This window comes from Macaca mulatta, chromosome 14 (genome assembly GCF_049350105.2).
Source record: "Macaca mulatta isolate MMU2019108-1 chromosome 14, T2T-MMU8v2.0, whole genome shotgun sequence".
In the NCBI taxonomy this organism is placed as follows: Eukaryota; Metazoa; Chordata; class Mammalia; order Primates; family Cercopithecidae; genus Macaca; species Macaca mulatta.
The window spans coordinates 8,346,538-8,374,104 of NC_133419.1; the positions used below are offsets into that span (position 1 = coordinate 8,346,538).

Sequence of the window (27,567 nt, forward strand, 5' to 3'; positions counted from 1 at the left end):
TTTCCTTGGGAAACAGCTTTATTTACAAAACAGGTCTAAAATAAGAACATGAAATGACAAGTCCTTGGGAACTGCGGGAGAGATGGCTCTTTTGTGAAGCCCAGGCATCCAGACGGAGGGCCAAAAAAAGGGCCAGCATGAGGGGACCTAAAACTTGAACTCTTTGTATTTCTTGCTGCCCCCACGGCTGTCCTGGGGCTGAGCTTTCCGTTTCTTTTGCTGTATAGGGAGAAAGAGACACAGGTTGTAACAGGTTGAACCACCCCCAGACCCCCAAAACAAGGGTGGGCAGCCTGACATAGACATAGAAGTCTGTGGGAAAGGTGCTGAATCTGGATTCTCTTCGAGCTCCCTCTCAGACTTGGCTGAGTTCCTCCCCCTCATCGTCCTTAAAGAGGGCAGCCCACTGGAGGATTTCTAAGACTTCCAAATCTAAGCGCACAGGGCAGCAAGCAGAGGCCACCCTCACTCTCACCACTAGAGGGCACCACACCACTGAAAACGGCAGGCCAGGGTCCCTGGCTCTCACCCAGCCCAGCGCCCCTGGAAGCGCCTACCTTCTGTTTGGCAGCATGCTCAGCCACCATGTCGCTGAAGTCCTCCTTCTCTACTTGAGCCTGCTGCTCCCGCACATGCTCCTCATACTTCTGGGTCATGGCCATAGGATCAAGCTCCAACTCCTCAGGCGCCAGCGCCACTTCCACACCTTGCAGTTCAGGAGCTGGGCCCTTCCGGCTCATAACCTGGAAAGGAGATCAGGGCCTTGTCACCTCCAAAGAGAGTCAGAGAAGCCCTAGCTTCTGCCGCCCTTCTCAGCCTCCAAAAGCAGTGTGTCCTCCAAGTACTCACCGTGGACATATCATAAATGTGGGTTGATCCCATCATGGCTCCCCCAACAGTGGCTGTTCTCTTCTCTGGCAACACGGTGAAGAGCTGAGGTGTCTCACTTCTGTGAAGGACAATGGGATCAGGCCCAAAAAGGAAGGGACAAAAGGGTCTCCAGAAGCAGAAACAAAAGATACAGGTGGCACCTCCACTCAGCGCCTTGGAGAACTTCTGAGCTCCCCAAGGATGCAGCCTCTGCAGTTCATGGAAGCCCATGACAGAAAATAATTGGGCAGGGGGAAGGGGAGGGTGGCACAGTGCTGACTCCAGGGAACACAGATGGAGCTAAGGGGCCCCCTAAACCAAGTTAGGGGATCACAGACCAGGACTCCCACATGTACAGAAGGGTCAAAAGGTCAGAGAGGCTCAAAGTTTCCAAGAGAACTTTGGTACAGAGAAGCTAGCAAGAGAGAGCAGGCGACAACAGTTCCCACCCGAAGAATGTCATGCCTTGAGTTCTCATGTACGTAATTCACACTTCAGGCCTTCCGACGCAAGAGCCATCCACAGCCAGTTTCACCACTAATTTCAAGGATTACACTAGGAATAAGAGCACCTCTACCACTATTACCCCAGACTGTGTCCATCATCTCCACCTCTCCCACTGGAAGAGGTGACAATCTATTCTCCACACAAGAGCCAGAGAAAATGGCTTAAAATGGATGGCAGGTCCTGTCAGACCTTTGCTCAAAACCCTCTGAGGCTTCTGATCATTATCTGAATAAAATCTAAACTCCTTACCATGACCTAAAGGGTTCATAGCCTGATCCCTTACCCAAGCCCTCCTCACTATACTCTGTCCACAGTACCCTTCTTTATTTTTCTTCCTTGAATATGCAAAGCTTGAGACTTCTGCTTCCTGACAAGGAGCAACAGGAACCAGATACACCCTCCTGCCTGAAACAACCAAAAAATGGGCAAAATATATGAAACAGTGGTTTTCAAGACACTAGACATGGGGCAACAAAGCACAGTGATTCCTGCAAGATAGGAAACAAATGCAATGAGCCCTTCAACTGCCCCAGCATACTGCACCAAGAGTCTGCAGGCCACAGAACAGAGGGAAAACGCATGGAGAGCCCTGAGGACTCCATGAGTTGGGAGGATGAAGCTGAAAGTCCAGGGAGATCAAGGCAGCTAGAGTTCACAGGATAGAGTACTGAAGAAAAGAGCTGAGAGAGAACTCAAGAGACCTAGAGAAGGTCCTCAAGTATGCAGGGGAGTACTAAGCAGCACATGCCTACCAAGGACAGGGAAAGAAGCACCCGAAAGGATTCGTAACAGCACCTGCTGCTCACTCAGAACTGGGAATAGTGCAACTCCCACTAGCCAGACGGAAAAACCTCCTGATTCACAGGGCGGTGGGTAGAGTCCACAGGCACTTGTGCCTCACAGTGGGGAGGACTGCTTCAGTCCTGCCTCAAGAACCCCAAAAACAAGACCTGAAAGGATCAAACTAGCTCCATATAACTATATTCCTGAATGAGCTGAAGAAAATCTACAGGAATACAAAAATATCATGGACCCAACAAGGTAAATTTCACAAAGCCTAGCATTCAGTAAAAAATTACCAGGCACTGGACAGGTCTGGTGGCTCACACCTGTAATCCCAGCACTTTGGGAAGCTGAGGCAGGAGGACTGCTTGAGCTCAGAAGTTCAAGACCAGCCTGGGCAACACAGTGAGAACCTCTCTCAAAAGAAAAAAGGAAAAGAAAAAAAAATTACCAGGCATGCAAAAGAGTAGGAAAATACAATCCATATGAGGAAAATGAATCCACTAATGGCAATCAACCCAGAAATGGCACAGATGTTAGAGTTAGCAGACAATACATTAAAATGTTGTTATAGCCAGGTGTGGTGGCTCATGCCTATAATCCCAGCACTTTGGGAGGCTGAGACAGGCGGATCACCTGAGGAGTTCAAGAACAGCTCGGTCAACATGGTGAAACCCTGTCTCTACTAAAAATACAAAAAAAGTAGCTGGGTGTGGTGGCACACACCTGTAGTCCCAGCTACTTGGGAGGCTGCGGCACAAGAATCGCTTGAACCTGGGCAGCAGAGGTTGCCGTAAGCCGAGATTATGCCACTGCACTCTAGGCTAGGCAACAGGGTAAGACTCCATCATAAAATAAAATAAGATAAAATAAAAATAAAATATTGTTATAACTGCATTCCACATGTTCAAAAAGTTAAGAGAGAAAGAATAGATTTAAAAGACCTGAAATCAAACTTCTAGAAAGGAGAATTATATTGTATGGGATTACTGTTAGACCAGAAATTACAGAAGAAAATAATAGTAAACTTGAACACATAGCAATAGAAATTTTCTAAAGTGGCCGGGCACGGTGGCTCAAGCCTGTAATCCCAGCACTTTGGGAGGCCGAGACGGGTGGATCACGAGGTCAGGAGATCGAGACCATCCTGGCTAACACAGTGAAACCCCGTCTCTACTAAAAAATACAAAAAAAAACTAGCCGGGCGAGGTGGCGGGCGCCTGTAGTCCCAGCTACTCGGGAGGCTGAGGCAGGAGAATGGCCTGAACCCGGGAGGCGGAGCTTGCAGTGAGCTGAGATCCGGCCACTGCACTCCAGCAAGGGGGACAGAGTGAGACTCCGTCTCAAAAAAAAAAAAAGAAATTTTCTAAAGTGAAATACAAAGAGAGAAGAATTTCTTTAAAAATGAAAAGCATCGGCCGGGCGCAGTGGCTCAAGCCTGTAATCCCAGCACTTTGGGAGGCCGAGACGGGCGGATCACGAGGTCAGGAGATAAGAGACCATCCTGGCTAACACGGTGAAACCCCGTCTCTACTAAAAATTACAAAAAACTAGCTGGGCGAGGTGGCGGGCGCCTGTAGTCCCAGCTACTCGGGAGGCTGAGGCAGGAGAATGGCGTGAACCCGGGAGGCAGAGCTTGCAGTGAGCCGAGATCCGGCCACTGCACTCCAGCCTGGGCAACAGAGCAAGACTCCGTCTCAAAAAAAAAAAAAAAAAAAAAATGAAAAGCATCAGTGAGCAGTGGGACAACTTAACAGAGGAATAAGGTGAGAGGAAAGAGAAGGGAACAGAGAAAATATTTGGAGAAATCATGACCAAAATTTCCCCCAAATTAATAAAAACTAAAAACCCAGATCTAAGATGCTTTAAAAACCCCAAGCAAAGGAACACTTGGAAACTACACCTAGGCACATTGCAGTCAAATTGTTAGAACTAGCGATAAAATCTTAAAAACAGCCAAATAAAAATGACACATTATGTACACAGGGACAAACGTAAGAATGACAGCAGCTTTCTCACCAGAAACAATGCAAGAAAGAAGACAGACACTGGAGCAACATCTTAAAAGTACTGAAAGAAGGTTGATGTGGTGGCTAACGCCTATAATCCCAACACTCTGGGAGGCCAAGGCAGGTGGATCACTTGAAGCCAGGAGCTCGAGACCAGCCTGGGCAACATGGCAAAACCCCATCCCTACAAAAATATAAAAATTAGCTGGATGTGGTGGCATGCACACGTAATCCCAGCTACTCAGGAGGCTGAAGCAGAATCGCTTGAACCCAGGAGGTGGAGGTTGCAGTGAGCCAAGATCACACCACTGCACTCCAGCCTGGGTGACATAGCAAGACTCCATTTCAAAAAAGAAAAAAAAAAAGTATTGAAAGAAAAAAAATTGTCAACCTAGAATCCTATACCTGGCAAAGATCTTTCAAAAATGAAGGCCAAATAAAGAATTTTTAAGACTACCCAAGCTGAACGAATTCAAAACCAGCAGACCCACAATATAAGAAATGTTTGTTTTGTAGAAATGGGGTCTCACTATGTTGCCCAGGCTGGTCTCAAAATTCCTGGACTCTAGCAATCTACCACCTCAGCCTTCTCCCAAAGTGCTGAGATGACAGGCGTAAGCCACCATGACCCCTAAAGAAACATTAAAGGAAGCCCTTCAGGCAGAGGAAAAATGATATCAGATAGAAACCTGTATCTACACAAAGAAATGAAAGAAACAAAAATGGTAACTACATGGCTTCATGCATGATTCTTATTTAAACCTCCCTAAAAGATAACTGACCATTTAAACAAAAATAACTATACAGTACAGGATTTATAACATGTAAATACATGATAACACAGTGCAAAGTTGGGCGGAGAGCGAAGTACACTATCGCGGCTCTTAATGCCATCTGGAAGCAGTGTGACATCAAGAGAAGCTAGATCCTGATATAGACATGATCTACGATAAACCCCAGAGCACCCACTAAAATAACAAAGCAAAAACTTAACAGCTAATTAACCAACACTGGAGATAAAATGGAATCATAGAAATTGTTCAAGTAATCCAAAAGAAGGTATAAAAACAGGAAAAAGGGAACAAAGAGCAGAATGGATAAAGAGAGGGTCATTTCATGATAAAGGGGTCAATTCATGAAGACCTAACAACACCACACATTCAAGTACCTAAAAATGGAGCTTCAAAATACTAGCGCATCCCTGTCTCAGGGCCTTTGCACTTGCTTGCACTTACTGTTACTTCTGATCCAGATGATCCTGTGGCTGGCGCTTTTCCATTCGGGTCTCAGTTCAAGCACCACCTCCCCAATGAGGCCTTCCCAAAGGCCTCCCTGCCACCCCATCCCATTACCCAGTTTCCTCTGCTTGAGCATCCTTATCTACATCTGAAAGTATCTTGTTCTCTGATTACCAGTTTACCTCAACTGCTGACTCCTCCCTGCCTGGAGTATCGCCTGGCAGAGTTGGTTCAATAATTTTTTAAAAAGGGATGGGGGAGAAAGGAACAACAGTCAGCCAGTCAGCCAACGGGAAGTGAAGCCCTGTCTGGCACCCTCACCCATCCATCGCCTCCTCGATCTTCTTCTTCCTCAGCTCAATGAGTTCAGGGGTCTCCATTCCAGCAGGCACTGATGAGAAGCCTCCAGGAGTGATGAGGCCACTGTGAAGAGAGGAACAAGCTCTGGAGTAAAGAGAAGGCCCCCAAAGATAAGCCATTTCCAAGAGGCACTCTCTGCTTCCCCCACCTGTCTGCAGGGGTAATAAAGCCTGTCTCATCTGGTTTGTCTTCATCACTTTCTTCCTCTTCCTCTTCTTCTGAGGATTCTTCATCAGATGGTTCCAGTTCCCCCCAAGGGGTCCGATCAATCTCTTCCTCCTCAGTCTTGGTCTGAAAGAAATCACTTAATCAGTCAACAAATGTTTTCTAAGTACCTGTTATGTACCAGGCTGTTTTAAGCTGAAGGGGTGTTAAGAGTCAACACACAGACAATAATCCCTACCTACCTAGAGCTCAAATTCCAGTGAGGGGCTTGCGTTAACATCTCAGGAAAATGTTTGCCCTTTTCCAGGCTCTGCTGTGTCAGAACACGCAACTCCCTGATAATGAAGCTATAAACCAACAATCTCTAACCTTCATGATGTTAAGTAAAACCAAGATCGCCAGTACATAGCCCATACCTGAAATTCAGCAGCATTGGTTCCAAACACATCCCCATAGAGCGGTTTCCCAGTCTCATCCACCGGAGGTTTGCCCCAGCCACCAGCATGGTACCCAAAGGAACAGCTCTGCAAGACAGTGAGCACAATCAGTTCACTCCTTAGCTGCAAAAGAAATTCTGAAGCCCTAGAGAAAAGGCACACTCAAAAGTACAGAGCTGACGCTTGGGAACTCTGGAAATTATGACTGCAGAATAAAATTAAATGTTATGAAGCATTAGAAACCAAAATTAATAAACAACTAAAATCTGGAGGCAACAGGATAAGGAGACAGGAGGCAGAAAGTATGCTAATAACCTCTTCTGTCATGGCAGAGTCTCTGCTGTCTGAAACCAAAATACGTACGTTGAAAACATGACTTCAATTTCTTACTGAGTTTTCCTAACTTTGGAAGGCTAGCTTGTTCAGAATCTATTTATCTTAAGGGGCGGAAGTTTCTATCTAAAGTTTAACAATACTACTTTTTTACTTTAATGACTCTTATCTGTCAATTTTTTTAATGATTACTTTAAAATAAGAATAAATTTGAAGACATTCTTGAGATAAAATTATTTCTGATAGATTGAAGTGAAACTAAAAAAAAAAAATTATTTCTTTTCTTTTTTTTTTTTTTAAAGTAGAGATGCGGTTTCACTATGTTGCCCAGGCTAGTCTTAAACTCCTGGCCCCAAGGGATCCTCCCACCTCAGCCTCCCAAAGTGCTGGGATTACAGGTGTTGAGACACCACATCTGGCTAAGATAAAATTATTTCTCTCTGGCCATTCTTATATTCAGAGACATATCTGGAAACACATTCACCAAATAGTGAATTTGGCTATTTCTGAGTGGTAAAATTGTGACTTGCTTTCATCTTTGTACTTGTCAATTCTGACTGAATATTTTATGATGAGCATGTCAGTTTTTTAAAAAACAAAAACCATTACTTGTTTTTTCCACACATACCCATGGTATATGACAAATATTATGTGTCAATAAAAATTTTTTTAAATAAAGAAACACATGGTGGAGTTAGAGAAGGAAAACAAAAAAATCACCTTCCAGTTCAAAAGCAGAAACAGCCAAGAATGAATGAAAGGACAATGCTCACCTCAGGGATGGGAGAGTTCAGCCCAGGGATTTTCAGGTTGGGATACGATGGGGGTGGTCCGTATCGCTGCATGGCAATCAGCCATGGGGGAGGGACCTTGTGGGCATTCTGCAGGAAAAAGAGAACAGGATACCATCTGCCAAACCGTATCCCTGTCACTGCCTTCCGCTCCAATCCCCACCCACTTCGCTGCTTCCCCAGACAGCTAACTGACACTCACTGGTCCTACTGGCATCCCCAAGGAAATCCTTAGCTCATCAGACAGATCTCCTGGCTTCTTCTCCTTCAGTCGTGTCTCGAACTCCTTCCCCTGAGGGAAAAACAGAGCATGCTACATTGCAGACCCAGACACTCAGTGGGAGCACAATGGCAAGAGGACGTGAAAACAAAGGCGAGAAGACCTAACCCACATCAGATATAAAATCCCAGTGAGGGCTACCTGGCTCCCACTCTGATTCTCATCACTTCTTTCCCTGGCCAAAGTCGGGGAAGGAATAAAAACCAGGCCAGACTCCCAGTGCTGTCAATAACCCACTATGAGAACACAGCCAACGTTAGGACCTGCCTTCTCATCTGTAAAACGAGGGCACTCGACAGGATGATCTGCAAAATTCTTCCACCTCATAAATTCCATGACATCAAGGGGACTACGATTTCAAGGATCAGGAAAAAAAAATACCAACTTCTCTACCACCCCCAATATTAAAAGTTTCCTAAAAGCAACTGTCCCTTGGCCCCTCCATCCCTAAACCACCCACCATCATTATCACTTCTAAGACAGGATATGAAGAGTCTATCAGGGAAAGAAGCCACCAGATCTGCATCTCTCCTCCAAATAGGACCTCAATTTAAATTCCATCTCATCCAAGGGTAGTCAATGGGCAATTCTAAGGCTGAGGAACTATTGTAATTGCTTCAGAAGCCCTCCTGGGCCAGGTGCAGTGGTTCATGCCTGTAAACCCAGCACTTTGGGAGGCTGAGGCGGGTGGATCACTTGAGCTCAGGAGTTTGAGACTAGCCTGGGCAACATAGCAAAACCCTGTCTCTACCAAAAATACAAAAAATTAGCTGGGTGTGGTGTGTCTGTGGTCCCAGCTACTCGGGGGGCTGAGATGGGAGGACTGCTTGAGCCCAGGAGGCAGAGGCTACAGTGAAGCAAGATCATACCACTGCACTCCAGCCTGGGTAACGGGTGAGACCTCATATTTAAAAAAAAAAAAAAAAAAAAAAAAAAAAAAGGCCAAGCGCGGTGGCTCACGCCTGTAATCCCAGCACTTTGGGAGGCCGAGACGGGCAGATCACGAGGTCAGGAGATCGAGACCACCCTGGCTAACATGGTGAAACCCCGTCTCGACTAAAAATACAAAAATTAGCCAGGCGAGGTGGTGGGCGCCTGTAGTCCCAGCTACTCAGGAGGCTGAGGCAGGAGAATGGCGTGAACCCAGGAGGCAGAGCTTGCAGTGAGTGGAGATCGCGCCAGTGCACTCCAGCCTGGGCGACAGAGCGAGACTCCGTCTCAAAAAAAAAAAGCCCTAGACAGTCTCAACCCCAAGGCCCGGCCTGACCTCTCCCAGCCCCCTCCCAAACCTCATAGTACAGGTCCCCATGGATGGTCAGCTTTGGCTTGGTCTGCCACTTGAAGAAGGCATCATGCAGTTTCTGGTAGTCGATGTCAATTTTGCCCATCTTAGGCCGAACTTTCTCTCGCATTTTTGACTTCATGGTCTTCTGTTCTTCCTGTAGAGAATGGCAGAAGACAAGCCTTAACAAGTACTCACCAAATTCATGTAGAGAATCCAGCTCCCAACTCCAAAAGAGATCAAGGGAAGCCTCAATTATCTCACCCCGAAAGTCACCAAAATCCTTCCTGCTCAAACCCTTCAAAATTACATAATGCATGCTGAACAAAACAGACTCCACAATATCAGCCTCAGCTGTGTCTATCAATAACTAGTTTTTAACCATCTCATCAAGAGATGAATCTCCTCATTTCTCTGGAAGGCAGAGACATCCCCGTGTTCTTTTGTACCTCCTAAGTTCAGAGCATTTAACTAAAAGCTTTAAAATTAAGAAGTTACACAACCACCATGAATCCCTAGCCACAAAGTGCATCTGAGAAAGGAGTCACCAGGTGAGCTGGCAACGTGAAGGCAGAGGGGAAGAAGAGCAGAGAAGGAAAACAAAAGGATAATTAGACAAGTAACAAGTAGGTGGTAGGTGGGTTTCAACCCATATTCCCATTTTGAAGCACACTGCTGTGAAGGATGGGGACACCCGAGGGCAGGCTCTCACCTTCTCCTGCAGGGCCTCTCGCATCTCCTGGATGCCTGTGCGTTTGATGAAGTCTGGCAGCTCGAAGGGGGGCTTCTCAATACCCCGTTTGCCCTGCAGGTACTTGCGCTTAAAACACCAGTGGCGTGGCACAGGCACGGAGTTCCGAGTGGCCTTGAGGTGAACCAAGAGCTTAGGGTCCTGCGCTGTCACATCGTGCATCTCCACAACATCGGGCCGTGCCACCAGCTGGAAAACACATAGTAATGCATGTTCTTGAGAGCCCTGACTTCTCAGTTCTGAAGCTCTTCTTCCTCAAAGGACCTAAACCCAAATCACTCACACCTCCTTCAAAGAACTCCTTTTCACCTCCCTGGCTCCCCAGGTGGTCTCCCAGCTGGGATCCAGGGCCTGCAGAATACTCTCAGGGCTTACCTGCTTGAGTTCAGCCACAGTGAAGCGGTTCATTCGGCGCAACTTCTTCTTGGACAGCTTGGGGGCTTCTGGCTTCTTTTCCTAGAACAGAACAATCACCTCTTTTGAGCAGGACTCAGATGTGAATGAAACTGCCCAACTCACCCCAAACTTAAGCCCCCAAAGCTCTGCAAGTGTTCACCATGGTCCCTCTCTGGATGCATCTCAGTCACCTGTGCCCAGAGTCCCTGCTTCCCACCAGGAGGGTTGGGCCTGACCTGCTCATCATCACTGCTGTCGTCATCACTGTCCTTGTGCTCCTCTTCAAATCCCTTCTTCTTGGGGGCTGCAGAGTTCTCCAATTTGTCAAGTTTCTCTGGCTCCTTCTCCTTCTCTTTCTTCACATCATCAGTGAGCTGAGGAGGCAGACAAGGTGAAACCCCTGCCCTCTGAGCCCCTTCCCAGTTCCTAAAGCCAGCACTAAAAACATGCCTGTTCACTGCTGCCTCGCACCCACCTCTGAGCCCCTTCCCTGTTTGGCACTGCCCCTTCCGAGCACGCTCTCCTTGTACCTTAAAAGCCTCAAAGATCCTCTTAAAGAAGATAAAGTTGGGCTCGTAAATTTCAGGTTCTTCAGTCACATACTCAATCTCAACATCAGCTGCTGGGGAGTCAGAGCCACGGGATCGGGTTGAGTCTTTCTCCCGGTCCCCAGAGCTCTCAGAGGACACCCCTCGCACCCGCTGGGGCTTTTTCTTCTTCTTTCGGTTCCTGCGCTTACGGTTTTTCTGTCAGGAGGAGGAAAACCAGCTGGGTCAGGGAATCCAAGTACTGTGCCAGCACCCCAACCCCTAAACTCCTCCCCCGGTCTCCCCCACAGCTCAACGGTCAGGCTTTTCGGAGGCCATCTCATGAAGTGGCTGCGAAGGGGCCTTGGAGGCAGACTCCAAAGTTCTGCCACTCACAAGCTGTGTGCCTTTGGGTAAATTACTGTGCGTCTCAGAACCTCGGCTTTTTCAGCTGTAAAATGTAGGCACGCATAGTACTTGAAACTCAAAAGCAATTAAATGAAAAATATCTGTAAGATGCTGAGGGTGGAAATTGGCACAAAACAAAAGCTATTACTTACTGAACACTTATAAACTGTGTTATTTCCGTACCCAAGTCCCATCTCCTGCCTTTCCTTCCAGACTCAGCTCCAACCCCTACCTCCTTTTTAGATACGGACACTGTGTCCTCCTCAGTCTCTGACGCTGACTGGCCCAGGGATGAGCGAGCATCTGTTTCCATTTCCTCTTCCTCTGTAAGGAAGAAGGTGGTAACGAGTCTTCATGGTGCCACTGCGCCCTGCATTCATTCACAGTAACCTGCCTTTACCAAGAGGCAAGGGAAAGGGACAGAGGGACGAGGACTCAGCTCAGCCTCTCCAGGTTCTGTGGCTACAGCCTCAGGACGCCTGGCACTCACCCTGCTGAGAGTTCATCTCTTCCTGGCGGCTCTCCTTCAGCTGCAGGATCTTCTCCAAAGCCTGTGGGATCTTGGGGCCCACAGAGGGGTCATCCATCTGCCAGAGACAACCGGTCAGAGAAGGCGAATCACAGTGCCCTTTTCCCACCAGCTTCTACCTCTTGGACTAGAAAGGCTGCTGCCCAGGTGATGTAAGCAGCAGAGAGTGGGCAACACCAACTGGGCTCAGTGAGGTTCAGTGTTCCTCAGAGGGACCCCAAGACTCTGCCTCAGTAATGTCTCCCCAATCCCTCTGCTGTACCCTTAGTTTAAATAAGTACGGCTCCCCACTACCCCCAGGAATTTAAGTCCCCCCATCTTCTCACAGAACCCTTCTCTAAAAATCCAAAAATAGTCCCCTCCTAAACTACCACTCTCTTATACCTAGGAGGAAATCATTAGTCTCACCTCTCTGTTCTCATCTCCAGGGGGCGGTGGGGGACCACGAGGCCGGGGAACAGGGGCTCCCATGGGCAAAACTGTAGGAGTGGGGCCCACTGGGCCCACTGGAGCAGCTACTGAGAGACGGGAAAAAGAAATCCAATGTCAGAAGAGACAAAACACTCACATACAAAATTCCCTCCCTTGCTAAAAGGGCGATGGTGAACCTGCGGGGAGGGGGGCGTGTGGCGGGGCTTTCGGGGTGCTGATCATGGTCCAGGTGCTGGTTGTACGGGTGTATTCAGTGTGTAAAAAACCATTAAACTGTATGTTTATTATATATGCTCTTTTTAAATGGGATAGATACTTTAAAAGTCTTTTTAAAAATGTCTAAATCACTTTTCTTGCTCTTCCCCTCCATCCCAGGGTCTCACCTCGAGGACCCAGAGGAGTGCGCACACCAATCTGGCCCATGTCTTGTGGGGGCCGAGGGACTGGGGTGCCCATCTTGGCAATCTCCTGCTGTCGTTCCTGCTCCAATAACACAGCTGCCTACGGGAGGGAAGTGGGAGTAGACACTGCCTGAAAACTAGTTTGGCAGGCAGCCCCTGGCAAATGCATTCTTTCAGCGGGTAATGGGCCCAAGGAGAACAATCACAAACCCCTTGGGTGCTGACATCCCCTCCACCCCCACACTTCCAGGCTACTAATCCAAATGGAGGAGCCCTGTCATCACAACGGAAAATCCCTAGAAATAACACCAAGGAAAACCCCAGGAAACTTCTGGTTCCAAGCAGGGAATTTCATATTGAGCCAAACAGTGCCTTCTACTTTTCAGAGAGTTTTCTTCCCCAAAAGATACATTAGAAACTTTTGAGCTCTTTTCTTATATCTACCCCTCAAGATCCAGCACAATCTGGGCAAAGACAGTACTTTATCCACAGGTTGAGACTTGTGGTTTTTTTTTTTTTTTTTTTTTTGAGACAAGGTCTGGCTCTGTTGCCTAGGCTGGAGTACAGTGGCATGATCTCAGCTCACTGCAACCTCTGCCTCCCCAGCTCAAGCCATCCTCCCACCTCAGCCTTCCAAGTAGCTAGGACTACAGGCATGCGCCACCACACCTGGCTAATTTTTGTATTTCTGATAGAGACAGGGTTTCATCATGTTGGCCAGGCTGGTCTCGAACTCCTGAGCTCAAGCAATCTGCCCACCTCAGCCTCCCAAAGTGCTAGGATTACAGGTGTGAGCCACCACGCCCAGCTCATACTTGTTGCTTTTAATGCTCAGTTTTTAATACTCCTGAGTAATCCACTGCGTAATGACTAATGCAACGCACCTCTGGGGCCAAATATCTTATATAACATTCCCAGACTTACAGTCCTATTTTGTCTAAATCCAATACAAATAACTCAATTACCCAGAGTCCTATCTAGAATGATGTCATGTAAGGCGAGCAGAAGTCAGCATGCTCTTTTTGAATAGGTCGGAAGGTAAATACTTTAGGCTTTATGGATTACCATATGGACTCTGGTACATATTTTTGTTTGGGTTTTCTTATAATCCTTAAAAAATTTTAAAGTTGTTTTTAGCTCACAGGCCATGCACATACAGGCCACAGGTCATAGTCTGTCAATTCCTGAACTTCAAGAAAAATTGAATGCTTTGGAAGACACTAGTACTTAGTTGGGAACAAAACTTGATTGGTGCATTCGAAGCAATACAAATGACAGCCAATGGATTGGACCATGAGGTCAAAGGTTAGGGGGAGGGGTATTACCCGCTTCTGCTGCTCCAAGAGCTCATGTTCCTTCAGCGAATGATCTCCCTGCTTAAAAAAGAAAACAAGTTCATACCAGCACCAATACCCAACGGGCCAATCTGCCACAACTCTTGCTTCTTGAGATCCTCTTCCAGTCAAGGGCCCATGTTCCAATATTTAGTCCCCACCTTCCCAGAAGCCTTAGTTCTAGGACCCAGCTTTCTCTTAAGGCTCCACTGCCCCTTCAGGGACCTAATGAGGCCCAGGCCAGGGCTTCCACCTGCCCTACCTGCTTGGCACGTTCCTCCTGCTGCATCAGCAATGCCGCCTGCTGCTGAGCCAACTTCAGCCGCTCCTCCTCTGACAGTGCCACTGGCTCACCCACACGGAGAGGAGGCGGGGGCCCCAAATTTGGTGGGTGGGCCATAGGAAAGCCAAGGCCAAGGCCTGGTGGAGGTGGTGGGGGAGGTGGAGGAGGCTGCAAAGGGGGGAGTCCCAAAGGTGGTGGTGGCATGGGAATTCCAGGGAGCTGTGGAGAAAATATGATCATAAAATTAGGAAACATTTATCTACTCATCTGCACATATCTGGGGGATCTACTTTGAGTCAGGAGCTGGGATTCTAAGTCAAATGACACATAGTTCCTAATTCGTAAGAGAGAATGCTCCATAGCCCTATAAAGATATGAGAATGTTAACTTCCGGCACCAACCACAATAAGCTATCCACTCTCTCCAGAAAGATATCCTGAATACAGACTCTGCATACAATTCCAGGAGACTCAAAGACACCTCTGAGGCCATCTAGGGACTCCTCATTCTACACACAGAAATCAATAGATCCTAGGTCAGAGCCACTGCTTTAGAGAAAAAGAAGCAAATCCTGGATCAGAAGCAACATGGAAATTGAGAGGACTTAAATAAACAGGAACCACTGTACCAGGGCAATGCAAACCCCAATGACTGCTAAATGCAAGGAGTATGAAATCAAATCAGGGAGCTCTCAATGTCTCACAAAAGAACATGGGAACTGTTCCTGGGGCAGGCAAAGAAGAGGGTGATTGCTTCCAGCTGGGTAGGGACAAGTCGGGCTTCCTTGTATTCAAGCTGTTTTGTTTTTTGTTTTTTGTTTTTTTTTGAGATAGAGTCTGTCACCCAGGCTGGAACGCAATGGTGCAATCTCAGCTCACTGCAACCTTTGCTTTCCAGGTTCAAGCAATTCTCGTGCTTCAGCCTCCCAAGTAGCTGGGATTACAGGCGCCTGCCACGATGCCCGGCTAATTTTTGTATTTTTAGGAAAGACGAGGTTTCACTATGTTGGCCAGACTGGTCTCAAACTCATGACCTCAAGTGATTGCCCGCCTCGGCCTCCCAAAGTGCTGGGATTACAGGCGTGAGCCACCACGCCCTGCCTCTCTCTTTTTTTTTTTTTTTTTTGAGACAGTCTTGCTCTATCGCCCAGGCTGGAGTGCAGTGGCCTGATCTCGGCTCACTGGCTCACTGCAACCTCCGCCTCCTGGGTTCAAGAGATTCTCCTGCCTCAGCCTCCCAAGTAGCTGGGATTACAGACATGTGCCACCACGCCCAGCTAATTTTTGTATTTTTAGTAGAGACAGTTTCACCATGTTGGCCAGGCTGGTTTCAAACTCCTGATCACAGGCGATCCACCCGCCTTGGCCTCCCAAAGTGCTGAGATTACAGACATGAGCCACCATCCCCTGCCTCTTTTTTTTCCCCCTATTTTTTTATTTTATTTTATTTTATTGTAAGTTCTGGGGCACACGTGCAGGATGTGCAGGTTTGTTACATTGGTAAATGTGTGCCATGGTGGTTTGCTGCACCTATCAACCCACTGCCTAGGTATTAATTCTGGCGTGCATTTGCTATTTTTCCTGACAATCTCCCAGCCCCTGCCCCATCACCCCCCAACCTTTTTTTTTTTTTTTTTTCAGAGAAGTAAAGTCTCATTCTGTCACCCAGGATGGAGTACATGGAGTACAGTGGCGCAACCAGAGCTCATTGCAGCCTTGAACCTCAGGGCTCAAGCAATCCTTGAGCCTCAGCTTAGACAGTAGCTTGGACTTTATAGGCATGTGCTGCCGTGCCCAGCTAATTTTTAAAAATTTTTTGTAGTAACAAGAGTCTCACTGTGTTGCCCAGGCTGGTCTCGAACCCTGGCTTCAAGTGATCCTCCCATCTAAGCATCCCAAAGTGGTGGGATTACGGGCATGTGCCACTGCACCTGGCCACAAGCTGAATCTTGAATGACAGGTAGAATTTGGAGAAGCAGACAGTGGAAAAGGAGGCAAGTATCAGCATCAAAGAGAGAACTGAAGAGCTCACAATTCTGTCATGGCAGTACCTCCTTGCCCAGTCAGTCAGTTGCATCTCAAGTACACTGCAATTGAGAGGAAGGGCTACCCTGAACAGATGGAATCTTTCTATTCCCCACTCAGGTCAGGCGAGATGTGCAAGGGTGTGACGTCTCACACATGCACGCGAACACCGAATCATCATGCTCATGAACTACAAAAGGATCAGCAGATAGAATCTTAAAAAATGGAAGAACCTCCCTACCTGCGCTGACATGGGAGGTGGAGCGGCTTTGTCCCCATCTTCCCCTCTCAAAACCGGCCGATTCAGCACGATGCCAGTCTGCAAAAGAGAAAGGACTCTAGGTCAGTCCAAAACTAGCTGTTTCACTAATCGACGATCTCTCCCAATTCATTTAACAAAACGTATCCAGTGCCTGTCTGCCAGCGCTCCGGCTGGGCACTGAAGAGGACCAAGATGGATACAAGAAATTACAACTAAGCTGGCAAAGGCAAGAACAAGCCAAAAAGGGCAAGCCTCCGCCTTGCTGTGCCAAGATAAAGAAAGAATGAAGACCGAGCCGTGATGGGGTATATAAGGTCTCCTGGAGAAGCTCGGCCTATCCTGACGTCCCGCCGCCAACACCTACCTGGCGGGTGTAGGTCTGCAGCCGCTCCACCAGCTCCTCGCGATTACCTGCGGGGCAAAGTACACGATCAATGGAGCAGGCAAGCCCGGCCAGGTCAGACCCCAGCTGCCCGCCTCCGCCCCTCGCGCCCGGGTCTCCCGGGTAACCAGGCTCCGCTTCTCCGCAGGCCCGTAAAGGTCCCTCGACTTTCTGTGTTCCTCACCCTGGATCGGAGCTCCGATCTCTGCCAACTTGGCCTGAAGCTCCTGGGCAGCCCAGGCGCCATAGTGGCCTGGAGGTGGCGGCGGCGGCAGCTGCAATTCCGCTTTGGGAGGCTCGGGATGCTCGGACGCCATCTTGGCCGCAGCAAGGCGCGCGACCAACCCGGAAGCTCGGGCCGGCCTCTGGGCCCACTTTCCGGAACTTCCGGCGGCGCCGTACGCCACGTCCTCTCTGGTTGGGAGGCGACGCGCACGGAGGCCCACCCGCTGCGGTACGCTAGGCGACGGGATTCGCCGCAGACGCCCCTTTCTCCAGTGGCCCCTCGGCCGTCTGGTCGCTAGGCCTCCTGGGAGTTGTAGTGCGCAGGTCTCGGTCTCTGCGGGCCCTGCGCCAGGCTACGGCCCAGAAGGCCGGCGGCGGGCCGGAGGGCGGGGCTGCGGGGAAGGCTGGCCCTGCCCGGAGGGAGTGTTTTCTGCGCCTCACCTGCGGGAGCGCAGGCTGTCAAGCCTTCCGGCCCGGCTCCCCGGTCAGAGCCTCGGACTCTTACGCTCCCAGGGAGTCCCGAGAGACTCATTTCCCCGGCGGCTCCGCGTTGCGGGCGCCAAGCGGGAGGCTGGAGCCAATGCCCGGGATAAAACAGTGTCTGATTGTCTGCCCGCCCACCCCCGGCCCAGGCCCGGATGAATGGGCTGAAAGGGGATCCGAGCCAGGAGAGGAGCGGGCCCGCCCGGGCTGAGCTCCAGCTGCCGACCTGGGGGAAGGGCGACACTAAAGCCCCCTTTTCCACCTTCCAAGCCGGCTCAAATGTCGTCTTCACTAAGCTTTCTCCCGCTTTCCTTTCCTTTCTTAGAGTTCCCATAATACATTCGAATCTCCACCGTTTGATAAGTCTTTCTTGCCCTTTCTTCCTACCTGCATCCCAAAAATGTGAGCAGGGACTTGATCTTTTTCAGTCTCGCATCACCTGCCGTTCAAGAGGCGCCCAATAAATGATTACTGGGAAAAAGGAACAATGTTTCTGGTGACAGTATTTGTGTCTTTTAGTCTCAAAAATAAACTCAGGCCCCTTTTCCCTCAGCCGCACCTGCACTGGGGGCCCACCTTGCCGCCCACTCCCCACCCCAACTCCCCGTGGTCTTTGGGGACAGAGGCAGATACTGGCAGGGATTCTTGCCTGCCTAGCATCCACCTCTCGCTGTCCCACACCATCAATTCAATTTCTCTCCCCACCTCTGCCACTAGCTCTGCCCTGTCACTAACAGCCAGGCTCACTGTGTGTGTTTTTATGTGTATTGAGTACGGGAATGGGGAGACTTCAGTGAAATGGTCTCATTTTCCCCCAAACATCCCCTTCAGATCTTTTCTCCAGCTCCATTTTGCCAACTGCCCCCCGTGGAGAAGAAGCTGGGAACAGGGGAAAAAAGAATGGGGCACCAGGTCTGGGGAAGGTGAGGTTTGGGAGAGACAGGGAAAAGGATTGGGTTGAGAAAGGTTGGCTCACATCCTAGCACTGGGTGGGAAGTCCTCTTCCTCCTACCCAAACCTTGACCTTTCCCCTTTGCATCAATATCACTATGGCAGGCTCCTGCTGCCACTCCCAGAGGGGAAGCCAAACCTGGAAAGGACAGTAAGGAAGACAGAACAATGGTGCCCTTCCCTCCAGCTTGTCAGCCCACTCAGGCAGAACCTTTCTAGCCCAAAGGAAGGCTCTTCTGCTCCCTGTAACTGGAGAGCCCAGAGCAGGTCATCTGAGGCTGAAGGCCTCAAGCGATGTGTAGGTGCTAGGGAAGGGGGCGGGGTCTCTGAGGCAGGATAAACTAAAGGCTGATGGTGGAGCCTCATTTTATGACAGCTCTGGGAAAGAGGCAAGGTATCAAGATCCTCCTCCGACCCCGACATTGTACACAGTGGAGGATTGATGGGCAGAGAAGGTGACATGCCCAAGGGGCCGAACTGGGGCCACCAGCAGTCCTTCTGACTCTCAGAGTCCCAATTTCCTCCTCCTTAACCGTAACAAGGACCCTCATACAATACTACCTATTTCCTATGTGGACCTAGAAGGGCGTATCCAGCCCCTTCCAGTCCCACCTTTGGATGACTACCCAGCTCCAGGATCCTTGCTTTACCAGGCCCAGAGCAAAATAAAAAGCAGGTGGGCAGGTCAGCCACAGAACTCAGTGTGGGGCTCTCAGTGTCTGGCATGGCTTTGAGAGGTGCTGCTGCCCAGCTCCCAGGTGATAGGAACTGAGGACTAAGAAGTTCACATGAATCCTTCATGTGTATTATCTCTGCTACCTCAGAACAGCTTCCCATTTTAGAGCTGGAAGCAATAGGGCTCAGGGAGTTGCCTCTTGACTTTGGGATTTAAGAGCAAACCAGGATTGAACTTGGGTTCTTTGATGCCTGATGGCAGGTGCCTAGGCAGGGGTCCCAGCCTCACTATAGCTCTGATCAGGAGTGAGTGGGTCTGGAGTCCTAGCGAGGAAGAATGGGTGAGCAGCCAGAAGCTACATCAGAAGGTATGGGGGACACGCTGGAAGGGAAGTGGGTGTGTGGGCACAGATGGGACCAGACAAGGCTGGAGCACTGCTTCTCTGCTGGAGGAGGATAGAGAGGATGTGGGTACCTGCAAGTGTACCTGTGTCTCGCTCACCCAGGAGCCCAAATATGACCGGTGGTGCCCCGGAATACCCAGCAATGCAGGAGCATCCAGACACCTTCCTGGCCTCAGTTTCCCTGTCTGAGTGAGAGAAGGCAGCTGGCCACATTAGTGTCCAACTCTGCAAGGTTGCCAGAGTAAGATAACTGCATCTGAAGATGCCACCCAGAGACTGTTCACGACAGCCAGCGGGCAAGCCGGGAGACCACCCCCCTTCCCGCTTTCTTTCCCCTCTCTCCCCTCTCTCCCCTCTCCCCTACTTGCTCGCGGCCTGGCCCCGCCCCTCGCCTGCCTCCGGTGTGCGATGGGGGGCGGGGGGCGGGCAGAGCCGGGAGGAGCGAGCCTAGCGGACGCCGCCACCTGATCCCATCCAGGCGCTGAGAGGCAAGCCACCGGCACTCGGCGCGCAGGGCCCTGGGCACCCTCGGACCCCGTGCGGATTTCAAGACAAGGGTCTAGAGATAGCGGCGGCCGCCCCCAGCCCGGGCGAGAGGCAGAGCCCAGGCGCGCGGTGTGAGTACTGCAGTGGCCGGCCTGGGGTTGGGGGAGTGGGAGTGGACCAGACCGGGATGGGGGCCGAGAGGCGGGCGAGAGAGTATCTTGGGGGCCTAGTGCCTGGAAAGCATGAGGAGGGGGGCGCTCTACCCCTGGAAAGTGGGAGAAGATAGGGTGAGCGGGCCAATCTGGCCTATCCCCTATGGTGACCAGATCCCACTGGCAGGATCCCTGGGGGATGCTGGGATGAAACTGAGGGAGCGGGAGGTATGGTGCGGGTGGGCACTAATGGAGACAGGAGGATGGAGGGAATTCCGAGGCAGGGATGATGCAGGGGTGGATGAGAGAGAGGGGAGGCTGGGGGGCCAGGGGCAGACCTGGTGCAGGCTGGGGGGTGGGGGAGGAGGAAAAAGAGGGAGGTGGAAAGATGTGCTCTCCTGGGCCAGTACTTTGCAGACCCCCTGAAATTACCCCTCAGTAATTTGCAGCTTCCTCTGGAGCACCCTGGGTCAGGGTCCCTCAACACTGGGCTGTCCTATCCCTCAAGTCAGGACAGGATGGAGTCTCCGGGCCATCCAGCAGTCAGGGCCAAGTAGTCCAGTCCAGGGCACCCCTTCCTCTGAGTACATCAGTTTCAGCTCTAGAGCTCAGAGGAGACAGAGGAGAAAGGGCTCCTTTAGGAGGGTGGGCACCCAGGCCCATTTTCAAAGCTCTGGTAGGCTCTACTATTTCTTTGGTTCCCTAGAGAAAAGCAAGCAATTTGCAAGACTGGGCAGCAGCGTGAGGTAGACTGTTCTGACTAAAATTAGCACTGACATTCTGATAAGCCTGGGCGTCCTGACCTGCCTGGGATAGCTGGGAGAACTCTCTCCATGGAGAAGACACCAGGCAGAATGGGGAGTTGTGTGAAGCATCTGAAGGCAGGAGCCAGGGCCACTGCTGTAAAGCTTGGCTCCAGCAGCACCACCATGCACCCCACACCAGCCAGAAAATCAGATGTAAACCCAGCCCAATGACCCCTCCCTGACAGGCACTGCCTTGGCTCCATCTCCAAAACAGGCATCTTGGAGTCAAATTGCCAAGGCAAGGCAGGCCTCCCACAATGTCCGAGCAGCACCCTCTCTCAGGACCTGGAATGTTTAGCCTGGCCGAGTGCCTGCCCAGAGGAGACAGGGTTACTGCTTCCAAATACCTGAAGGTCTGTCATGGAGAAAAATGTTCTGTGTGCTCTAGGAGGGCAGCACTACCAAGAGTGCAGAATGGGAGGTGGAAGGGGCAGGCTGAAGCGGGTGCTACCACTGGCAGGGTAATCCTGGCTGTCCGGGAAAGAACCTGAACAGCTGTAAGTTGCTCAGAAATGGACCAGGCTGTATCGGGAGGTGATGAACACCCTGTCACTGACAGTGGCCATACAGATGCTAGTGCCCACCTTCAGGGGCTGGTGTCCAGGGAATTCCTGCACTGAGGATGCCCTGTCCCCTACCCCTAAGCAGCCTCAGACTGGGGCCTGGCTAGCTCCCCAGAGCTCAGCCATGTGGGAAAGTGGGGAAAGGCCCGGGAGTGGATGGAGGGGGATACCAGGCACCTGTCACTCTGTGAGGCCAGTTGAAGCTCTGCCCCGGGAAAGGTCCCCCATAGCTAGGCTTGACTTCCTTGGCTGACTCTGAATCCTCTGAGAAATAGGGTGGTTTCTGCAAGTTTAGCAAAAGTAGATGTAGACTCACCCCTTCCCCTCTTGGGACACTTCTGTCTAATCACCAAGTTCTCTAAGCAGCAGGAATGACAGAGGAAAAAGGTGTGTATCCTTAGAGGGCCAAGGGCTCTCACTTCCTCCTGCAAGCAGCCCCAGCCAGGCCAGGCCAGCCCTTCTCTGCCCCAGCAATCCTTGAAGAAACAGGGAAGGCCTTAGACTTCCTCTGCTGTGCCCTTGGTTGCCCTCTGTGACTGGACCCTTCACCCTTGGCTCCGGCCGGATTAAGTCTGTCTGCAGGCAGGTGGAGGGAAGCAGCGATAAGGCCTAGAGAGAAGGGGAGGCATAAGCAGGACATCTTTCCACCCAAACAGGTTTAAATGTAATCCAGGATTAAGGCAGTAGGGTCAAAAAGAGAGACTGGAAGCCAAGCCCAGGGCTCTTGGAAAAGGTGATGATCAAAAGGGTTTTCACATTACCTCACCCCTCCTGGGACCCAGGTGTCCTAGTTCCACATGCACATGCCCATCAAGTTCCAGGCTCCCCCTCCCCCATGGAGAAGGATATGTGTGAGGGCTGAAGCTGAACTTGAACCTGGAGACTAAGGCCCCACCCTAGCTTGGGGACAGGCATCACTGCTGAAGCGGACTTTCCATAGAAGCTGCCCAGGATTGGGCTGCCGTTAAGCCAAGGCATTCCTGTGGGGAAAGGAGACTTGTGCGAGACCAGGCCCTCCTCCCTTCTCTCACTCCTGGGCTTACCTGGGATGGAAGCTCACCTTCTCCTGGAGATCCTCAGTAGGGCAACAAGCAGGAGCCACCTCTTACCCGACCCGCACCCCCGCCCAGGCTGCCATCCCATTGCTTTGGTCAGGCACTTTTCCCTGCAGAGTCAGCTGATGGGGCTGCCTGGGTTTCAGGTGTCTGGGGATGGAATCCAGATAGGGCTCCAGAATTTCAAGACCTTCCTTTCCCTCATGAATTTCTCAGTCTTGGGCCCTCAGGGCAGGAGCCCAGCTAGGAGCGCTCAGGACTCAGAAGCATGCAGAATTGCCAGAGTCTAGGGCAAGGTTGGGGAAATCAGTTCTCTTACAGAAATAGCATATACAGTGCCTAAGGGCATGGACTTCGGAGCCAGAAACAGCAGGTATGAATCTCATTTCTACTGTTACCAGCTGTGTAGCTATAGACAAGTGATATCATCTCTCAGAGCCTCAGTTTCCTTATCTGTACAGTGGGAATAATACCTATGTCAGGGCTGTGGTGAGGACTAAATGGGAATAAGTATGTAATAATATAGTACATAGAGTAAGCCTGCAGTTTCGACTCAAAGCCGTATCGATCCAAGGAGGTGAAGGCCTGATCAGTGTTTCTGAGAAGCTCGGTTTCTCTGGGGAGTCAGGACCAACCCTGGGCTACAGCAATTGTGCAAGGAGTCCTGGAGGAGAGGAAACTTTGAGTTGAGACCTCTTTGTTCTGAGCTAAGCCCTGGTGCTGAAGCCACTCCACTGGGGAGACATGTACAAATGACCATGAGACAAAGACAAGTTAGGAGCAGGCAGAGAGACAGAGACAGGGCTGAGGGGTGGGAGTGGCTACGGCCTGAAGGGCTGGCTACACCCCAGACCGTGTAATTCCACCCAAGACTAGGTTATCTGGAGCAGTGAGGAGATAGGGTCTTGGTAGCAGGAGGCAGGAATCTGATCTGCTCTGGCCTCTCTGTTCACCCCACCTCTTGGAGCTCTTTGCATCAGACCTGCTGGGGCGCAGAGCCCATCTCCTCTGCCCACTGCAAACTCATCTGCCTTCTTCTGCCAGGCTTCTCGGGAACACTGGCCCTGCTACCAGAGCCACAGGATCCCCCATGAGTGCCTGTGAAGGGAGTCCTGGATAGCGAGGCCCTGGCTGGTCCAGGGGTGGGTACTCCGCCATGCCACCCATCCTCCAGCGCCTGCAGCAGGCCACCAAGATGATGAGCCGCCGGAAAATCCTGCTGCTGGTGCTAGGGTGCAGCACCGTAAGCCTTCTCATCCACCAGGGGGCGCAGCTCAGCTGGTAAGGGGGCGTGGCCTCGGCGAGGGGGCGGGGCCCCAGGGGGGCCAGAGCTCCCCTCCCCGTTCTTCCACCTGCCAGAAGAGTCCTGCTAGGCTTGGCTCTTTCCCTCTATTCTGAACGTGCTTTCCCTTTAGGGCCACACAGCCTCCCTGGACAGGGACTGCTCTTCAATGAAAGGGTTGTGACTTGCTCAAAGTTACAGAATCAGTTAGCTGAGATCCGAATCCAGCTCAACTCCTTCCCAGAGCATGCAGCTAAGCATCTCCGCAGTGGAAACAACTTCGCACGACTTCCCTAGTGCTGGGCAAGGCCAAGTTCCCTCACTTCTCTGAGCCCCAGTTTTCTCATCTATAAAGTGAGACATGATGTGTGTGACGCAGCCAGTCACCCTCATACAGGATACCATGTGATTCATGGGAACCCCGACCCTATTCTGACTCACTGTGTGAGCCCAACAAATCCCTGCACCTCTCCGGGCACTTGATGTCCCCATTTTCTACACTGTCTGCCCCTGAGAATGGTGTGAATGGGCCCAGCCCTCCTTGCCAGATAATTTGCTGGTTTGAAATCCCAAACACCCATATTTTAAGAATGGAGCAACAGAAATGAAAGCTTCACGAGGGCTATGATTATTGTTTTGTATATTACTGTATTTCTTGAGCCTAGCATAACCTGGCACATAGTGGAGACCCAAAAAATATTTGATGACTGAATGAATGAGGCTTTAGAGGCCTTAAGAGAAACATAACAATGGGTTGCTGCAGAGCCCAGTGCCAACCATCTACAAAGTGAGGAGCCAGCTAAAGAGTAAAAATGAAAAAGAACAAAAGGATTTAGTGACCATGTGAGTTGTCTCCAGACTTTGTGTAAGTGATTGTTCTCCTTTTGGCCCTCAGTTTCTACATATACAAAGTGGGATTCCTCAAAGATCTCCAGGGGTCTTTATCCTTTATTTATTTCTGCATAAACAAATTATCTTAAAGCTTAGCAGCTGGAAACACAAACATCTGTTATTGTGGGTCACGAAGCCAGGTGCGGTTTATTGGGAACTTCTGGACCAAGGTCTTTCATGGGGTTGCAACCAAGGTGTTTGCTGGTGATGCAGTCTCATCCGAAGGCTTGATTGGAAGGGAGCAGCTTCCAAGCTCACTCACGTGGTTTTGACTGGCTTCAGGTCTTCAAGCGGGCTGGTGGACTGAGGACCTTAGGTCCTTATGGGCTTTTCCCACTTAGTGGTAGCTCCCTATAGGGCTGCCCACTATATGGCAGCTTGCTTCCCCCAGCATCTGTCATCCCGGATTAAGTGAAAGACACCAAGATACTAGCCAGCCACAGTCTTTCTATGATGAAATTTAAGAAGTGACATCCCATCATTTCTGCCCTCTCCTCTTCTTTAGATGCACTGATAAGTCCAGCGTACCTCAGGTGAGGGGAATACTCAAGGGCGTAAATACCAGGAGGCCAGCAGGGATCATAGGGGGCATCTTAGAGGCTACCCAGCACCGCCCTCGACCTTTCCATGAGTGCAGACTAGGCGGGGCCGCGCTGTGGGGCATCCACAGTCCTTGGGTAAGGCCAGGGGTCAAGCAGCAGCCCCCTCACACCCTCCTCTCTGCACACCCCTCGGGCCTGGCAGGTACCCCAAGCTGTTCCCCCTGAGCTGCCCTCCTCTGCGAAACTCGCCGCCGCGCCCCAAGCACATGACCGTGGCCTTCCTGAAGACTCACAAGACGGCAGGCACGACGGTGCAGAACATCCTGTTCCGCTTTGCTGAGCGCCACAATCTGACGGTGGCCCTGCCGCACCCGAGCTGCGAGCACCAGTTCTGCTACCCGCGCAACTTCTCGGCGCACTTCGTGCACCCGGCCACGCGGCCGCCGCACGTGCTGGCCAGCCACCTGCGCTTCGACCGTGCGGAGCTGGAGCGCCTCATGCCGCCCGGCACCGTCTATGTCACCATCCTTCGCGAACCGGCCGCTATGTTCGAGTCGCTCTTCAGTTACTACAACCAGTACTGCCCGGCCTTCCGGCGCGTGCCCAACGCCTCGCTCGAGGCCTTCCTGCGCACGCCCGAGGCCTACTACCGCGCCGGCGAGCACTTCGCCATGTTCGCACACAACACGCTGGCCTACGACCTGGGCGGTGACAATGAGCGCAGCCCGCGCGACGACGCCGCCTACCTGGCGGGCCTCATCCGCCAGGTGGAGGAGGTTTTCTCGCTCGTCATGATCGCCGAGTACTTCGACGAGTCGCTAGTGCTGCTGCGGCGCCTGCTGGCCTGGGACCTGGACGACGTGCTCTACGCCAAGCTCAACGCGCGCGCCGCCAGCTCGCGCCTGGCCGCCATCCCCGCGGCGCTGGCGCGGGCGGCACGCACCTGGAACGCCCTGGACGCCGGCCTCTACGACCACTTCAACGCCACCTTCTGGCGCCGCGTGGCGCGCGCCGGCCGCGCGTGCGTGGAGCGCGAGGCTCGCGAGCTGCGCGAGGCCCGCCAGCGCCTACTGCGGCGCTGCTTCGGGGACGAGCCAGTGCTGCGGCCTGCCGCGCAGATCCGCACCAAGCAGCTGCAGCCGTGGCAGCCCAGCCGCAAAGTGGACATTATGGGCTACGACCTGCCCGGCGGCGGCGCCGGCCCGGCCACCGAGGCCTGCCTCAAGCTGGCCATGCCCGAGGTCCAGTACTCGAACTACCTGCTGCGCAAGCAGAAGCGCCGGGGCGGTGCGCGGGCTCGGCCCGAGCCGGTCCTGGATAATCCCCCGCCTCGGCCCATCCGAGTGCTGCCTCGCGGGCCTCAGGGTCCCTGAGCTCCGCAGGCCTCTAGGAGTATGGGTCCTGGGTCCTGCCCTGCCCTCCCAGGAGTTCAGCCAGGCGCTGCCTCCATGTCCTGCCCCATGAGAGCCCTTTCTTTTCAAGGGGCTTGAGTCCCTCGCCGAACTTTGGGGTACGCCTCCGTGAGCCCCCTCTCCCTATCGTGGGCTGAACCCCGCCTTCGGGCACGGCGCTGATAGGCTGGATCCAGCACTGGGCCACCCTCTTCTTCCCAGCTGGTTGGTGATTTTGACGAGAGGCCTGAGGGCTGTCCAGAACTGCTCACTCTGCCTTTTTCTGGGGGCTGAGCGCCCCCGACCTGTCTTTTCCAAGTGGATAAGCCCAGGCCCCGCGGAGAGAGGCTGAGCCCTGGGGAAAGGCTGCTCTTGCTCTCCTTCCCAGGGCTTGACGCTCCCTATACTTTTCTGTCTTCCAGGTTCTACCCTCCCCACAGACCTAAGCTGCTCCCAGTCTATCAGAACCAAGAGTTCTTGGGTTGGGATTTTTGTCTGGTTGGTTTTTCTTTTTTTTAATAAAACATCTTTAAAATGTGCGAGTCGTATGTCAGTCATAGAAGCGGGATTCCCCACATTTGAGGATGAAACGAATTCCCAGGAGGAGCTGTGGCTGGAGCCATGAGGATGGGGGCGTGGACTCAAGGTCCCCCGCCACCTGGCATAGGCCCACAACCCTTCTCAACTGCTTGACTGACTAGGCTCCCAACACAGACTGGCCACCTCAGCCCCACTCACTTTCCACATCGTTCTTTTTCACAAAATTCTGCAACATTTACTGAGCATCATCTCTGTAATTTGGAGATACAGGTGAACCAGGCAGATAGGGCCTTATTTTCATGGAGCTCATGGGGAAACTTTGGAACAGGAGCAAAGC

At 51.5% G+C, this 27,567-nt stretch overlaps 2 protein-coding genes and 1 pseudogene across 13 annotated transcripts; 1 reads left to right on the plus strand and 2 right to left on the minus strand.

Annotated features, from left to right (window-relative positions):
• On the minus strand, nt 1–17,126 carry SF3B2 (splicing factor 3b subunit 2). 12 transcript variants are annotated; one of them, XM_028833219.2, is made up of 22 exons: nt 16,969–17,126; nt 16,767–16,813; nt 16,382–16,459; nt 14,096–14,335; nt 13,825–13,872; nt 12,482–12,599; nt 12,075–12,181; nt 11,628–11,724; nt 11,370–11,461; nt 10,733–10,948; nt 10,439–10,576; nt 10,182–10,262; nt 9,768–9,995; nt 9,063–9,212; nt 7,696–7,785; nt 7,476–7,583; nt 6,349–6,456; nt 5,916–6,058; nt 5,729–5,830; nt 850–949; nt 558–743; nt 1–219 (listed from the first exon to the last, which is right to left on the minus strand). In XM_028833219.2, the coding sequence occupies exons 1-22, from the start codon at nt 17,099–17,101 to the stop codon at nt 148–150; spliced, it is 2,682 nt and encodes an 893-aa protein (XP_028689052.1). In that variant the 5' UTR covers nt 17,102–17,126; the 3' UTR covers nt 1–147. The 12 variants fall into 12 exon arrangements, with proteins under 12 accessions (XP_028689052.1, XP_028689051.1, XP_028689050.1 ...); XM_028833218.2 differs by having other exon boundaries at nt 12,075–12,184; XM_028833217.2 differs by having other exon boundaries at nt 13,825–13,875.
• On the minus strand, nt 16,260–16,342 carry LOC114672566 (small nucleolar RNA U13; annotated as a pseudogene).
• Nucleotides 17,127–19,988: 2,862 nt separating the features above from the next.
• GAL3ST3 (galactose-3-O-sulfotransferase 3) lies at nt 19,989–27,229 on the plus strand. Its single transcript, XM_001111547.4, has 3 exons — nt 19,989–20,139; nt 23,629–23,865; nt 25,502–27,229. The coding sequence occupies exons 2-3, from the start codon at nt 23,741–23,743 to the stop codon at nt 26,670–26,672; spliced, it is 1,296 nt and encodes a 431-aa protein (XP_001111547.2). The 5' UTR covers nt 19,989–20,139; nt 23,629–23,740; the 3' UTR covers nt 26,673–27,229.
• Nucleotides 27,230–27,567: the final 338 nt, after the last annotated feature.